The sequence below is a fragment of the Brachyistius frenatus genome, unplaced genomic scaffold (assembly GCF_029030835.1).
Source record: "Brachyistius frenatus isolate BFR_SWC_R1_liver_20210118 unplaced genomic scaffold, ASM2903083v1 Contig_69, whole genome shotgun sequence".
NCBI lineage: Eukaryota > Metazoa > Chordata > Actinopteri > Embiotocidae > Brachyistius > Brachyistius frenatus.
Genome location: NW_027210668.1, coordinates 1929469 through 1946623, shown reverse-complemented (window position 1 = coordinate 1946623; position 17155 = coordinate 1929469). Strand labels below are relative to the sequence as shown.

The 17155-nt window shown below is 44.9% G+C and overlaps 1 protein-coding gene and 1 pseudogene across 1 annotated transcript; one reads left to right on the top strand and one right to left on the bottom strand.

The window, feature by feature from the left end:
* Positions 1–6909: 6909 nt before the first annotated feature.
* On the bottom strand, positions 6910–11137 carry LOC138626085 (solute carrier family 2, facilitated glucose transporter member 11 pseudogene; annotated as a pseudogene).
* A 322-nt stretch (positions 11138–11459) lies between these two features.
* Positions 11460–16207, top strand: LOC138626083 (RNA-binding protein with serine-rich domain 1-like). The gene is made up of 8 exons (XM_069707518.1): positions 11460–11500; positions 12464–12610; positions 12807–12971; positions 13184–13286; positions 14182–14335; positions 14782–14923; positions 15104–15764; positions 15798–16207. Coding segments are annotated over exons 1-7 (813 nt in total). The 5' UTR covers positions 11460–11498; the 3' UTR covers positions 15204–15764; positions 15798–16207.
* Positions 16208–17155: the final 948 nt, after the last annotated feature.

Genomic DNA, 17155 nt, shown 5'->3' with positions numbered 1-17155 from the left:
GTTAGGCTGTAGAGAAAGAGGAGTAAGTAGCCCTGCTACAGATTTGTAAGGGTATGCAAACTTTTTTTCAAAAGTAAAAATCAGAGCTCAGAAAGGAAAAAAAAATCCCTTTTGAACCGATAATGCTTTTTATCTGACACCCATTTTTCACGTTCACGGTTCACGGTCTTCGATTATATTTGTACCATATAATCACAGCAAAAACACGCTGTAGTCATGACGACACTTCACCAGGGGAAGGCCGGCGTTTTCTTCACCGCTCTCCCTCCCTGTATCGCTCCTCTGTCTCTGTGTGAGAGCCAGTGTGTGTCCGAGTTAAACAAAAACCACGTGCCTACTTTTTGCTTACAACTCATCACTTGTCGGACCTCAAAAATCCAACACTGATGGATATTGTCAAAGAGAAACTGACTGATTCAATAACGCACACGCCGGGCAGGCAGTGTGTCGCAGGCCTCGGAGGATACAGGAGTCGAGGGGGAAAATGTTTTTCAGTAGAAGGCAGATTTCATGGGAAGAAAGAAAGTCATGAAGCAAATCATTCTTGAGGTATATCTCGAAGACAGAAATTGTGCAACGTGCATTCATATTAGCCTCCTGTCTGCTTTACAGTGCTGAGAACGACAGGACAGTGAATAGGAACGACACCGCAGCTGCTTGACAATCACAATTGTAAAAGATGAGTCGTCCTGCTGCTTCGACTGGTGAAAGATTGTCTTTGGTTCGAAAGCTCGCTGCTGCTGAAGCTCTGTGCAGAATTATAAATGATGTCTGTCCATTCCATTTATTGCTCATAATGGATCATTTTCTGCTATGAAAATAATGACGTAGAGAATGATTGTGTTTCTAATGATTAAATTTCCGGTGGGATTGCTTCCTCCTGCCGCCGCAAAGCAGATTACAAACAAAAGCACAGAAAGTCACTGACAAAAATATGATTTGGGCTTCACATTGAAAAATGACATCATACTGTAGGTCTACATTTATCAATTTACAGCTTCTATCCCAACTTAACCTCAATACCTTTTTATACATTGTCTTAGGAAAACCATGTGTTGTGACATTTTTAAGAAAACAAATGACAAATCTGGATTTCTGAAAGATTTATTGAATTTTACCATCCTATGATTAAAAAAAAAAAAAACCCACAAAAAACCAACAACAACAACACTTAAATCCTATTGTTGTGACAGTGGTTGTGATTGTTATTTTTTTATTATTTTTTTTTATTTTAATGTAATGTGTTTCTTCTTCCTTTAAAAAAAAATATTTTGATTAAAAAGCATTTATATGCAAATATTAATGTGTGGGTTCTGCAATGTGATTGGTGGGAGCAACTTTAGGCTTCCTGATGATTGGGCTACTGGCTGATGAGCTCATAGGTAAGAAGCAAAGATGCCCTTCCTCGGGCACACACACACACACACACACACACACACACACACACACACACACACACACACACACACACACACACACACACACACACACACACACACACATTTATATATGTTATAGAGTCTTTACTTTGTTCATTGCTCTAGCAAAGCTTTTGGCCAACAATACTAACATATTTTGATCTATATTTCATTTTTGACTTATGATAAATAGTACACACTCGAGTTATAAAACTGTATGTCAATGTCAATTATTGCTCTTATTTGAGCCCCATAAGTGTTTTGATATGCTACCAATCAGAACTTGATTATATGTACAGCAAAATCTAGCTTATTACAGGTTGCGAGCATTAACAGTCAGCTGTGATTGAATTAGTGTCATCTGCGGTCAGTTGCCAGTAATATATAACTGACATGGGTAGCATACAATGAATACTCTGACAAGTTCAAAATCAGCTCCATGGAAAATAAAAAATATGAAGCTATGACACGTCGAAAGAATTTACATTAGTGCTAAATTCCAAATACAATAAATATGATCAAATGTGTCACCTTTTTTCAACACTTTCAGTCTTGCCACCTTCACGTTTTATTTTGTGAACTCTTGTATCTTGGCTTTCAGCCGTTGAAGTGACCTGCCCTTCTCATTCAGACTCTCATTTCATAAACATGATCTACATCTATGGTTCTGTTTTGTTTGCCACCACAGTATGATAATACATTTTTGATTAATGATAGTAAGCTAGGAATAAAAAAGAAAATCTCCACAGTTGGAACATCAGCTGCATGACTAAAATATGTAAATACAAAACACCACCTCTCTGCATTTCTAATATGACAGCACAAACACATTTGGGCTCTCCAGAAAACACCTCTCACTCACCAGAGCAGACTATCTTTTATGTGGAGCTGACAATCACTACGGACAAAAATATCTTCTGTTGGAGTGCTTGCCAGGTGCCTCATTATGCTTGCAATGGCTGCCATTTGCTGCTAAATGCATTTTCCCCCAGTGATGAGGGAGACGGATGAGGTGATATTTCGCCATCATCCCGTCAGCATATCCAGAGGAAGCTGCAGGAGGGCTGCTCGTAGAGCCGCGTGTCTGCTGTAACGGACTTCTCCCTGGCTGCAGAGCATCAGTCATCCATTAAAATGCCCGAGGCCTCCCCTCGGTGGCAGTAACGCTGTGACAGTATTCGTCGATTTAATTTAGGCCCTCCAAAGTATTCCGCTGCAGGTGTCATTTAAGATAAAAGCTTCTTTTAAGGTTGTTTTCTTTTTCTCTTCTTTTGTTGATTCAATTCAGTTTTATTTGTTTATATAGAGCCAAATCACAAGACAAGGTTATTTCAGGGCACTTAACACCATAGAGTCCTTTTCACAGAATTTTACAACATTATAAATAGGAACCTATAAACTCAACAGTTCCCACGTGAGCGGCTGGAAGGGGGGAAAAAAAAAAACAGAACCAGGCTCAGAGGTGGGTGGCCATTTGCTTCGAAAGGCTGGTGTGAGGGGACAGCAGAGAGACAAAAGAAAAGCATAGAGATCCAATGCTGTGTTCCAAATGACATACTTCACTTAACAAATACTGCTCTTACACATCAGGACTCTCTTGATTTTGTTGTACTTGAATTTTGACAAGGTTGTTTCTCACACTGCCGTTCTGCACTGACCAGAATAACCTCAGCATGTGAACACATCACCCACCAAAAGATCATTCATAACATTTGTTAGCGACTAAAGGAATCTGGTCTGATCAAGATTTTGCTCTTGTCGGTTAAAATCACGAAAACACCAAAAAAGACAATTTCATAGGTTTACAGGAAGTGACCAATCAAAATGCTTTATTTGGTACAAACATGCAGAAACAAACAACTTCACCGGCATCCTGTCAGTCTTCTACCATTCATACATTTTAAACTTCAGCTGCTGCTGTAAGGAGCCAAAGCAGAAATCCACTCTGATAGAGAGAGTACAGAATGATATTGTACCATCGCTGTGGAAAATCCTTGTTTCTGATTGGTTGGCAGGTGTCCGCATATTTATACATCAAGACGCCTCTCACGTAGCTCGGTTCTAGAACCGCTATAAATCATTGCACATGCCGATTGAGCTTGTTAGATTATTAAACTAAAAAGCAAATATATCACTCAACCAAAAGGTATTTAGAAAGCCAAACAGAAGTTTTTATTTGTCTTGGTGAGTAGCCACGGTAGGAATATATATTATGAGTCACCTCCTCTGTGCCAACCAATATTTATAGGAAGGTGGTTCTGTTTGCTGGTTCCACTTTGGATTCTTGATGCTCTGCAGTCAGAAGATCCCTTTTTAAATGTGTCACTCACAATCCCTCTGAGTTCGTCTCATTTGCCTCTCTTTCACACTCACTAAAGATAGAAATACATACCGTTACCGTTGTACTGGACTGTTTTGTAACCAGTCCTCTACTGGGCACCCTTCAGTCTGCTGGTGCATCTCTTAGCTAGTAACAGTGACATTACACCATCTGCAGGATGACCTTGATCTCTTGGTTTGCTACCACTTGGAAAAAAATATTTGTCCTATGGGAATTGCAATCTGTTTTTGTTTTTTTAAACAAGCTTCTCTGAAGAATCCTGTGGATTGGGGTGGTAAAAATAGGCACACAGACAAGTTTGTACACATGCTCCACTTGTGTTTTTTTTTGCCTGTGCTGCCTCATTTGAGTGGCAAGCTATAAGATCAGATCTGTTGCAGGTAGCGCTCTTTATGGCGAACCTCAAAATACTTCAACACACTGCTTCTCAAATGCGTTGTTGTCGTGATTAATCCATTTGCATGGCTTGGCTTTTCTAGTGTACTTTACTTTTTTAATTACAATAGCTTAGTTTACTGATTGATGAACCGGTCTGATGCACTTATACAGAAAAATAGATTTTAAAGTCAAACAAGTCACTACAGGTAGAATTGTTAAATAAAAAGTGGCATCCCTACGATCAAACACCAGTCTAACATCAAAATGTGTAATCACTACATTGGTCTACGGCACAAAACATATTAGTTTCACAAAAATGGCTCTAAAATCACGAGATGGCTACGTTTCAATTGGCCCATTCTTTTTTGTCGGCCTCCATTGACGTCATGTCCAACCCGTTCTCATTCCAGGGCGTCCAAAACAAACACGCAAGGTGCCTTTGGTGTGCTGGTTTTGTTATTCTTTTCATTCATTATGGTTGGTTGCGTGTCCATGATATAACTCTGATGTCATTCCAGACTCAGCCAAGACCACCTGCCAGTCTCTCCAGTAGAGTCCACTCAACTGTTCTCTATTGCCTCGTTAGCACTCTGGTATATAACCTGGTCGATCTCCACTTGGTCTCTGCCTTCGTGCCATGTGCCACAGTGTTTGCGTATTGTCGTTGAATTACCCGTTCGATGATAAAGTAATGGGGAGAGGACTTTTGAAGTCACTGATTCTGATGAACTGTAATCTACTGCCTTTCCTCATGCATCTGTTTCATAATGAGTAGTAACCAGAAATAAGGAGCAGTGCTGCCACCTATTATCAGTTCCCGTACGACGTTGCGCCCGTCCTGATAGCGTAGTCATAATTATTTAGATCGACCTTTCAATCAATAAAGTGATCATTTTGTTATGTCATGAAAATCTGATATCATGAAGAGCATTCATACCACCTCCGGACCAATAAATCTCAGCTCTCAAATCCAGGATAATAGAATAGCATTTAAGACTATTACATTATTAGAGACTATTCTACAATTAAAACATAATGAACATTATCAGCAATCCGTCATTTAATGACTTTTTAATAAAAGGCTGTTGTTGTAACGAGTGTATTGCGTGCTCTCAGCCCTCTTTCAATAAGAGGAAATAAGAAAAGTCATTGACATCTGATATTATTTTCTATATTCAGTTTTTTTTTTACCTCAGAAATCCTCCTACAGCTTGATTTCCATTTCTTACACTCTCTCAGGTGCCTGATAACATCTTCTCATGGCTTCATAGTAACTAATAGGAAGTCCATTTAAAGGTAAAGCTTTTAACTCCCCTTTGTATCACTGCACTCTACTTATTGGTTGCCAAAGGAAACCTGCACTCTCCAGTCGGCAGGCTGAAACACGCTGTGTGCCTCAGCGTCACCTCCATTTACCAACCACTTCCTCCAAACTCGCTTTGACCTCGATGAGACCAAAGACACAGAAGAACCATTTGGTACCAAGAGCGATCAGAGCAAAGAGGCACGCCGCTTTGAAATTCACAAATTCAAATTTACATGACGCACCTCTCTCGTATATGGATGTCAGATCAAACACAATACAAAACAATACACTTTTGTCTTCAGTCCTGGACGCGATGACAAAATCTTTCATCCATTGAAGAAATGAATGACTTTGGGAAAATGTCCTTCTACTTACATGGCAAAATTCAAACCGAAAATGTCACATCTTGGACACTACTGGTCCAAGATGTGACAGGACGCAATTGCATTGCTGCAAGCAGCAGCTTTTACCCCAGACAGTGACAGAGTAGCAATCTAGAGGGTAAAATCACAGTGAGATGGCACCGTTGCTGTGAGCTGAGCTGACAGACGTGCACTCGCACACTGGCTACACACTCAGAAACACACACTGGCTACACACTCAGAAACACACACTGGCTACACACTCAGAAACACACACACTGGCTCCGCCGCAAATAATTCATCAGTGCAGTGGTGCATGACGTTTTGTGAACCTTCTTGAATATAAATTTGAACCCAAACTTGAGCAGATTTTCACGAAAGTCGATACTTTTGCTTCTCACAGATGTGTAAAACGGGATCATTTATCTCAGTAGATAAACCACCAAGTACAATATGTTCGTCTCATTTGTCTAATTGTGGTTTTTTTTTTTTTTTTTTATCTATTTTTAGGGCTCATGTGAAGATCCAGTGATGTTTTGAGTTCTATTTATGCAAAAATATGGAAAACTCTGAAGTGCTCACAAACTTTCAAGCAGGCCCTCTTATAGACTTTGATTTCTGATAGGAGCCATTATACCCAAGATGGGGAGCAACAAGTGAACGTGAAGGGGTGGCGCAGAGAAACTACTGGAGCACGATGCTACCGTTAATGTAAAATAATATGCACAATTAATTTAAGCAGAACATACTCTCTCAAATTTTAGCCATCACGTCAGATATTTGTTATTGAAATAAAATGGCAGTGAGGAAAAATGTGTTTTGACAGCTGCACCGTGTTGACACCAGAAGGCGTAGCGTGAAGCGTTCAGGTGCAGTATTGAGTGGAGGTCACCTGACAGCGCTCAGGGCCCAAAACACAACCGCTGCAGTCACATCAATGACAATCAACACCACCTGCATGTCAAGTGTGAGACTAGACAGTTAGCTTAGCTTAGCATCATGACTGAAAACAGGCTTTGTTCGGAAGGTGTAAAAAAACAAAACAAAGCTAAAGTTAACTGTCTTCTGGCTGTCGTTTCATGTTTGACAGCCATGAGAATATTATTCATCTCCTCCTCTAACTGTCCCAAAAATGTCAAATTGCTTGCAGACTTAAAAGTTCCCCTCGGCACCGAATTTTAACATCAACCCGAAGAAATCCTAATTGGAGAGCTGGTTAAACGTCATTCATTCCTTTTCCTGGTTAGTCTGAGGATTCACTGTGAGCTGGATCCGCAGCCCTGGACGTCCTTCAGAGGGTTTTCACCGTCGCCCCGAGCCCTGATAAACACACACAAATCCCTGCAATCATCAGCCAAAAAAAAAACAAAAAAAAAAAAACCCCAGAGCAGCGTAAACACAGATTAACGAGGGCTGATGGATGTGTTGGAACACGCTCCTGTATGTGTCCAGTCCTTCTCTCAGGACCACACTGATCTCCGAAGTGCAGGCTGGTTTTTTTTTTTTTCTGTTGATCTCTGCATCTTTCTACCACTTTAAACACATTTGGTATTTTATTTTTTTTAGCTGCGTAGTTTGTTTTGCTGGAACAAAAACACACGAGTCCAAACTAAAGACCAGCAGGAGAAGAAATATTCAGTTTCCAGCTGGGATTCTGGCTTTTTATTCACACCTCGCGCATTTATCCTTCATATCGGGGCCCACACCTGAATTTAAATCTAATCTTTTTTTTGTTCTTTTTTTTTTTTGTCATTTAGACTTTACTCAGTTATGCTGAAATGATGTAGTAGAGCTACATGAAAAGGCACACTTGAACCTTCCCCCACCGGAGAAAGAGATGATTTCAAACAGCGCTTGTTCCCATAAATAAACAGCACTACTCTTAACAGTTAATGGGAGTGGGTGGGAGCGGTTGGATTAAAGTGCCGATTAAACTAAATTAAAAAAGCAGTCGTCTCAGTCAGGCGGAATAAATCAAACTAACCCAATCACAATGAAGTCGAGGGTGCGGGTGGCCACTTTTTTGTTTAATTCGTTGTACATGCAGTAGTACTTTGCATTGAATAAATATGATTTTTATAAATAGTCTCTTTTTTTTTTTGTGTGTATCATCAGGGAACAATAAAAATATAGCCTGAGATTCATACAGCTTGATTTTCAACAAGGATTGTCATGCCGTGCTTTGGGAAATCAGTGGTACCATAACAAGACATTCATTCAGTGAGTGCACAGCACCTGCTACGTGCTACAACAGTGCATGAATCAATGGATAGCTGCATATCTGCTTCATTTAAAATAATAATAATAACATATATACATATATGGCTGACTAAGGAACATACAGAAGCTGCGACAGATGGTATACAGAAGGCCTGTGAACTACCAGCTGCTGTATTTAAGTGTCACCCTCGCCAGGGTGTTGCTGTCTCTTTCATTTGCATGTCATACCGCTTTACATTTCAACACATAAAGGACAATGACGTTGGCGACATCTACTGGCCATTTTGAAGCGTTGCTTTCATAAACTCAGATTAAAGAGAAAGCATGTTTTGTTTTTTACCGCAAATATATATATTCCCTGATGGACATCATGCAGATAAATGAAGACAATTTAACTAATATAGTTAAATTACACATACGGTCCTAGTTCAGGGCTATTCAAACTCTGGCCCGTGGGCAGGATAAGGCCTGCTTGAAACTTTCTGTGGCCAGCAACAAGATGCCTGTGGCCGTGGAGCTCCTCGTGATCCTCCTACTGGGCACCTTTTGCTGTTGAGTTTGAATAGCCACGGTCTAGTTGATGCATGAATACCTTGGAAAACAAAACAAAGGTTATAGGGTTCGTGTTGCGTCACTGAATCGTAAAAATGTACATACAGCATGTAAATATGTAAATAGAGCCGGACAGACTGAAAACAGAATCAGATGACACCATAAACAAACACGGTGCAGAGACGGGGAGTTGAAACGGTTAGTCCTTAACACAAGCATAACAAATGATTACTCTCTCTGGTGAAAAAAATATATATCATTGACACGACCTTCAGAGAGTGCCAAGTCTGTATGAATAGCTGCGAGGTGGTATTGTTGGAGGTAAATTGTACCTGTATGATTCCTGGATCGCAGCACAATCACTTAAAGCAAAGAGCTATGTGACATTAGAGGGTCATTAGTGAGCCAGAGGTCGGGTAAGGTTACAGTCTGGTCAAAGGTCACGGGGCCTTTTCTGTTCCGTACTACGTGACTTTATGTAATCAAGGAAGTCATTCGAGTCGTAAAGCATTTCCTTGAGCAGGACATTCTAATATTTCTCGATCCCATTTCATTTAATGGGTGCAAAATCTGAAATGACTCAAGAGACCACAATTAAATAAAATTATCATCGCTCATAAATATGACACATCAGTAGGCCGTCCAACACTAACGGTGCATAAAGACACCACGAAGGCACGGTCTGTTTTATTTCCATGTTCGCCGGAGGCCACGTTTCAGTCCCCGTTCTCTGGGTCGGGGTCCGGACCGTTCGATAAGCTGGTAAAGGAGCAGGCTTTGCCCAGCTGGTAGTGATCCCTCGCGGGCTCCCCCATCTGCCCGTCCGGACTTTCCTTCATTTTCCCTCCATTTTGCCGATCAAACTCCGCAGTAATCTCAGCCAGCGTCTTGCCCTTCGTCTCCGGCAAGGTGAGCCCCAAAAACGCCGCAGACACCAAACACACGACCAGGAAAGGCAGGAAGCAGAAGTTCCCCATGCCGTTGACGATGAAGGGGAACAACATCCCCACCAGGAACAGGCTGACCCACATGAACGAGCCGGCGATCATGTACGCCGCCGGCCGAGCCGCCTGGTCAAAGATCTCGGCCGGTAAGATGCCGGTCACCCCCGCGGGGCCCAGGCCGAAGCTGAGGATGTAGGCGAACACGCACGCCATGCTGAGGTACTGCATCCCCGCCACCCCGCGGCTCTGCAGCATCAGAGCCACGGTGATCACCACGGTCCAAAAAGTCATGAGGGCGTACCCTCCGACGAGAAGGTACCTGCGGCCCACGCGTTCGATCAGGATGTTGCTCAGGACAGAAGCGGTGAGCTCGGACGCCCCCGTGCCGACGGTGACGTACTGGATCTTGGCGGGCGAGATCCCCGCTGCGAGAAAGATGTAGGAGGCGTAGAAGTAGATGGAGTCGTTGCCGCAGAGCATCATGGCGCTGCTGGCGGCCATGACGGTTCGGAGTTGGGACCGCAGGCTCCGATCCTTAAACAGGGACCAGGGCGTCTTGGCAGAACCTGCGGATCCAGAATTGGACGCAGCGGACATCTGCTGCTGCTGCTCCTGAAGCATCTCCTCCATCTCCGAGACGGAAACCTCCCTGCCGCGGAGCCTCCGAAGCGCCCGGACGCACGCCTCCCTGTCTCCCTTGTCAATGAGGAGGTACCTGGGGCTTTCGGGGAACCAGGGCAGGGTAGCCAGCTGGATCAACCCCGGCAAAGCATTACTAGCCAGTAAGTGGTGCCAAAGAGGCTCCGTACCCAGCAGCTCGGTGAGCCCCACCACCTGGCCCAAGAAGATCCCGAACGCAGTGAAAACAGCGGAGGAGAAAGCCACGGCGCCCCGCAGGTGTTTGGGAGCGCTTTCCCCGAAGTACATAGGCTGGACGTTCATGCTGACGCCCGAGTTCACCCCCACCAGGAAACGAGCCAGGACGATCATCTCAAACGCTTTGGCCACGCGGCACGTCAGCACCAGCAAGGCGCCGACCAACAGGAAGGAGTTGTTCAGGAGCAGGGACTTCTTCCGACCAAAGCGGACCGCCATGGGCCCTGCCAACAGGGCCCCCAGCCAGCCGCCCAGGGAAAAGGCTGACACGATGAGGGTCCACATGAGGGTCAACTGGGGGGTCTCCAAGCCCGTGCCCCAGCGCTCCACGTAGGTGTCATTGATGAAGCCCTGGATGTAGCTGGTGGGGGCGTTGATGATGGAGATGTTGTAGCCGTACTGGAAGGTGCCTCCGATGGCGGCAGAGAACACAGTCAGGGCGAGGGTCCTGCCGCTGCCTGAGGGTCTGCAGGTTTCACCTCCCTCGTCATCTCCTGAGGGTCTGCAGGTTTCACCTCCCTCATCATCTCCTGAGGGGTTCATCTGAAAGCCGGCTGTACCCGCGGACCAGGAGACGTGCGTGTCCTCCACACTTCATTAAGTTGCCACGCTGTTGATTTAGCATCGTTTAACTTTCTTGGGCAACAACAAGTGGCGTACAAAGATCAACTTTGGTTTTAAATTAACAGAACTGACGTTGTCATTGTGAAGCGGTATGAAAGTGTTCTCCGTTTGACGCCGTTAAAACGTTATAATAAGTATTATTACCTGAGTACAACCTGTCAGGCAACTTCCTGCCAGTCGCCCGCGTGAGTTTTTCTGCATTCAACCTCGTTGGAAATGTTTAAACGATAATATTGCATAAAATATTTCCGTAAATGTTACAAATATTGATATTAGGCTTCTGAACAAAGACACACTGGGACGCAGAACTCGTCTTATCACGAAATATTCCCCTGACAGTCTTTGCTGAGGGAATAAACCCCTCGTCCGTCTGTCGCCTGTCTCTGCGCCCTGCTGCGTTGATTGGTTGACGTGAAGTTCAAACGGTGCGTCATCTCCCTGCGACTATTACTACATCTAAGCAGGTGCAAAGCAAACATGTAAGTGCCCGCCAACTCTGTATTTCGCTGTTTCTTACTCGTGGTCTGAAGTGTGGTCGATAAATAGAAATGAAACCCGGCCGAGTCGCAGGCAGCGCTGCGTTTTGGCTTCAGACGCGCATGTGAATATGAGAACAACGCGGTGTTAGCTCATGTTAGCTCATGCTAACGTGTTGAAGTGTTCGTCGAGCCGCTCAGGGTTTTTATCAATGACGTAACTCCGGAGGAGTCGCTTTAATATGACAACCTATCGCTGCAGAGTTGATTAAAGTCTTCTTTTTTTTTTTTCCGTAATGAGTTTGCAGCATAATTAGGACCTTCATCACAACAGCGACCTTTAACGAGAGTTTACGTTTACCGCGTTTACGACTAGGGGTGTCCAAGCTGCGGCCCGCGGTCCAGATACGGCCCGCTTAAAATGTGTCTGCGGTCCTCAAAAAGATGCACGTCTAGATACTGTTTTATTGTTTCCAAAACAAATATAACAAACACGGACGTGGACCTGTTATAATTAATTTACTAATATATCTACAACATGGCTGTTGTCGTCATTAACTGACTGTCGAGGCAACGATTCATTGAGATAAGTTTATATTCCACCTTGTGTACTTGTGATTTTAAGTCATACCACTTATTTTATTTTTTTTACATCAGATCTTTTATTTGCTTTTGTTCAAATGTTCTCGATGAATAAATGTAATTCCTGCTCATCAAAAGACAGTTGTTGTTGTTGTTGTTTTTTAAAGTACATGTCTTAGTGTTCATGAAGTCAGTCCACAGCTTCTGTTTGAGCTCATGGTTGCGAACAATGACGAGGTTGGTAGCAGAATTGCATTTATTTAAATCCCAGACGGCAGCTGGGAAGGTTTAAATTGTGTAAACTGTACTTGTTCCTCCTGCGTTCACGATATCGAGTGTCTTAAATCCTCCTGACTCTTGTTTATTTCCTGCTCGTCCCAACAGGGCGCCTTCCCCGACAAAGAGGAAGGAGGACGACAAGAGTAAACCGCGCAGCAAGGACAAGTTGGGAGCCACGAAGGAGGGAGCGGACAAAGACCGGAGCCGAGAGAAGAACCGCACCCGTCGCAGTGCTTCCAGTGGCAGCAGCAGGTCAGAGCTGCTCCGACAGGGAGGGAGGAGGAGGAGGGAGGAGGGAGGCGGATGTTTTCTAACAGATTGTACTTTGTGTCTCACTCGTGGTGCCGGAAATCTTAACCCCGATATTCGCGTCGGTTTCTTCGGCTCAGTTTGTGAATTGTGTTCCGTCCAGCCCGGCCGCGTTGAAAACCCGATCTCTCTCGTTCAGCTCCAGCAGCAGCAGCTCGGGTTCCAGCTCCGGCTCCTCCAGCGGCTCCAGCTCCTCCGCCTCCAGCCACTCGGGCTCCTCCAGCTCCCGCTCCTCGTCCTCCTCGTCCTCCTCGCCGAGCCCCAGCCGCCAGCGCCACAACAACCGACGCCGCTCGCGCTCCAAGTACGGACCCGGTGACAATAAAGGGTTTCAAAACATAAACGTGGTAATAAATCGGGCAACGTCTCCTCCTCTGTGACTTGACGTTCAACTCTCCTCACGCCTGGCTCTGCTGATTTAATGTCGTCGCAAGAGGAACGCAAAACCTTTGTGGTTCTGGATGAGAGCGTGTCGGTGATTATGAATTTTTAAATAAAAGATGAATGTCTCGGCAGTTCAAAATCGGCAAAGAAGGACGAGAGAGATCGCCGACGCAGGAGCCCCACACCCAAACCTACCAAGGTGTACCTGGGCCGGCTGACCCGCAACGTCGTCAAGGTAAATGTTTAACCATTAAAAAAAAAAACACGAAGTTAATACTCTGTTACTTCAGTGCGTCACACTGCGTTTCTGTTTGGATTTAGTTTGAATATAAGAATATACGGGGTTTTTGGAACCTTTCTGGTAATTATTGTCTCGGCAGCCTGAAAGGACTCTCGGCGGGTTTTTTTGAACTAATCCTGTGTGATTAAGTCGTAGTAGTAAACATACTAACCCAGATTGTGCTCATTTTAATACGGAGCTTACAGTAACCTGAATGCAATACTTGCAGGATGTGTGCAACTGAGTCACTGTGAAATTAACGCAACACGTCCGCAAAGTGCAAAATACACACGACCGGTACGAGCGATGTCGGAGCCACAAAACCAAATACTCTTTCATTTATAAAGCACCAAATCACAACACAAGTTATTTCAGGGCACTTAACGTGGTAAAGTCCTTTTTATAGAAAGAAAACAATTGAACAATTCCCAAAACTCCCTTTTAACAGGAAGTGACCTCTGATAGAACTTAGAGGTCATCTGCCTCCACTGGTTTTTCAAATTCACTTGAACAAGTGTTTTTCTTTTCTCTAACTTGCTCATGCAGCTCCTGACACTGAATGAAAATACAGCAGAAGCATTTAGAAACGAGTTCACAAAAGGCATGAATCCAGGTTTTTACAATAGGATTAGTTGTCCCATCCTACTTGACAACTCCATTAAATGGCTGCTTGTGAAACCTCCCTGTCGAGGAGGTGCCGATGCAGATCTCTGTTTTCTGACAGTAGTTCCACGCAGGTAAAACACGGCGATAGAAATGTTTTCCACCTTCCAGAGACGAATGTAGCAGTTTGTTGGATGTCCGCATGTCGAGGCGAATATCAAAGTCTTCTCTGTTTTCGCCCTCGAAGGAGCACATCCAGGAGATCTTCTCCACCTACGGCAAAATCAAGATGATCGACATGCCGATCAACCGCGTCCACCCTCACCTGTTCAACGGCTACGCATACGTGGACTTTGAGACCTCCGAGGAGGCTGAGAAGGCCCTGAAGCACATGGACGGAGGTAAGAGGAGGTTGGAGGAGGTAGGAGGAGGATGGAGGAGGTATGAGAAGGTAGGAGGAGGGTGGAGAAGGTAGGAGGGTGGAGGAGGTAGAAGGTTGGAGGAGGTAGGAGAAAGTAGGAGGTGGTTGGAGGAGAGTGGAGGAGGTAGGAGGATGGTGGAGGAGGTAGGAGGAGAGTGGAGGAGGTTGGAGGATGGTGGAGGAGGTAGGAGAAGGTAGGAGGAGGTTGGAGAAGGTAGGAGGAGGTTGGAGAAGGTAGGAGGAGAGTGGAGGAGGTTGGAGGAGAGTGGAGGAGGTAGGAGGAGGCTGGAGGTGGAGGAGGTAGGAGGAGGGTGGAGGAGGTTGTAGGAGGTAGGAGCTGGAGGAGCATGAACGTGACCAGCTGTCGTGAAGAGACCATATAAGGACGGAGTGAATCTGAGCGACGCTCCTTCTGATGTGTTTCAGGTCAGATCGACGGGCAGGAGATCACCGTCACCGCCGTGTTGGCTCCCACCGTGCGTCCGCCTCCCCGCAGGATGTCTCCTCCCCGCAGGATGCCTCCTCCACCCCCCATGTGGCGGCGCAGTCCGCCTCGGATGAGGAGAAGGTAATCGGCACGGGAGGAGAGTTCACGCTGGGGACGGTGGAGCAGAGGTTCATTTGGGAAACTGGCTTTTATTGACATTTATATTCTGTGACGTTAAATCTTCTCTTCTTCTTTGTCTTTTGTCCGTCTGTCCTTCTTTTGCTCGTTTTTCTCGCTCCGTCTCTCTTTCTGTCTCCTCAGGTCTCGGTCTCCGCGGCGACGCTCCCCGGTACGCCGCCGGTCTCGATCGCCCGGCCGCCGCCGTCACCGGTCGCGCTCCAGTTCCAACTCCTCCCGTTAGTGATTGGGATCCTCCTCTTCCTCCTCTTCTTCCTCCTCCTCCTCCTCCTCTTCCTCCTCCTCTTAGTCTGCTCTTCTGTTTTGTCCTTTCGATCAGTGCGACCAAACAAACAGGAAAACCCTTTACACATCAATGCTGTTATCGCGTCAAACTGATTTGTATCTGCTTGTAAGGACTCAAGCTTTTTTTTTTTTTACACGTCTACAAAACGACGGGAGGCAAACAGTGGCCCGCGGGCCAAATCCAGCTCGCCCACAACAATATGCGGTCCGTGTTGAAAAGACTCAACATGAAACCTAACAGGAGCTTTTTCTTATAAATAGTGAACGATCCAACACGGTGACATCATGAGTTGTGATTGGTCCACTCTCATGTTTACATCCAGGCCGACATATCTCACTCGAAGTCACGTAATAAAAACCCACAGACGTCTGACAGCATCTTATGGTGCTACTGAATCAGTGCCGTTTGTCCGTCTCACGACTTTCCTCTTCTACACATTTGATCCGCCGATTTGGAGGACGTTGAACTGAGTAACAGAAACGCTGTACGAGACAACAGGCCGGCAGCTCAGCTCAGCTCAGCTCAGCTCAGCTCAGCGCTGCTGCTGCTGCTGCTGCTGCTGCTGTTTGCGTTTCGTGGAGGCCGTCGGAGGCCGCCGCTGCTCTTTTGTTATTTTCTGCAGCCTCCTCGCGTTTGACGTCATTTCCGACATTCCTTCAAATGATGACTGAACGAGCACGTTTTGAGCGTTAATATCGATAATGTCTGCTTTCATAGAAAATCTGGAAACTAGTCCCGATGTAACACAGTCAGTACAAAAAGGTCACCGGGTCACTGCCGGAGCGTTGTTTTTAAGGGCCGTCTGTTTCTCACGTGTGATCCTCTGATCCAGATGTTCGTAGTTTAGATCGTTGGCGTACTATTTTTGGTTTATTTTGTATGGTTTGAAAAATGCGCTGTTCCTCATGAGGTTATGATAATAAAGTTACAGTTTTAAATGGTCTTTTTTTTTTTTATCTATCTAATTTCAACATCATTTTTACATTTTAAAGCATTTTTATTTTTATTTTTCTTAATCTTTTAAAGGAGGAACATGAAGTCACAGAAACCTGATGAAAGTCTTTCTCCGGAATGAGCGACGTATGTTTTCATACTTCTGTTTACGCTCGCAGCTCGACCGCTCATCTTGTTTAGGACGGCGCTTCTTCTCCTTCCTGCACAAAGCGAGCGCAGCTTTGAATTCTCATCTTCTAGAAACGGCGACTAAACTGAGCGCCACGCGGAAAAGAATCGTGTTAAAAGCACAGACTGCAGTAAAACCTTTTTTTTTTTTTAAATTTAGCCGTATACACAATTTAATGACGGCTTTAAAAGCCCCGGTTGTGTTCCTGTGTTTGTGCGTTGGCTTTGCAGGGCAGCGCCGTCCCACGGCGAACGGGCCGAGCCTCGGACCGCTCGTCTCCAGCTGCTGTTCGACGGCACAAAGAGAAACTCAACGCGCATCTGTTTAAAATACAAGTAAGTTTTGTACATATTTGGCCTCAAGACAAGGTTGATTTCTGCTTGTGGTTTGTCAAATAATGTTCACGCAGCACGACCTGCCAAACCACAATTAATTTGAATGAACTATATATATATATATATATATATATATATATATAATGTGTGAACAGGGGTCGACCGATTATACACATCTTAATAATAGGTTGATAAGCGGTTACCACCACTTACAGACGGGCTTTAAATGTTGAAGTTGTTATTTGTGTCGTATCTGCTGAACGCCAGCTTCGCTTACGAAAGGCAAAGATTTGCAATTTCAAAGATTTTTGAGAGCAGCAGGTTTTCTTCCGACTCGTCGTCTCATCCTGATCTCGGGTTGAACTCCTTCATACTGATGTAACGCCTGGAGGTGGAGGAGAAACGCTGCTGCAGTGAAAGTAACGCAAGGG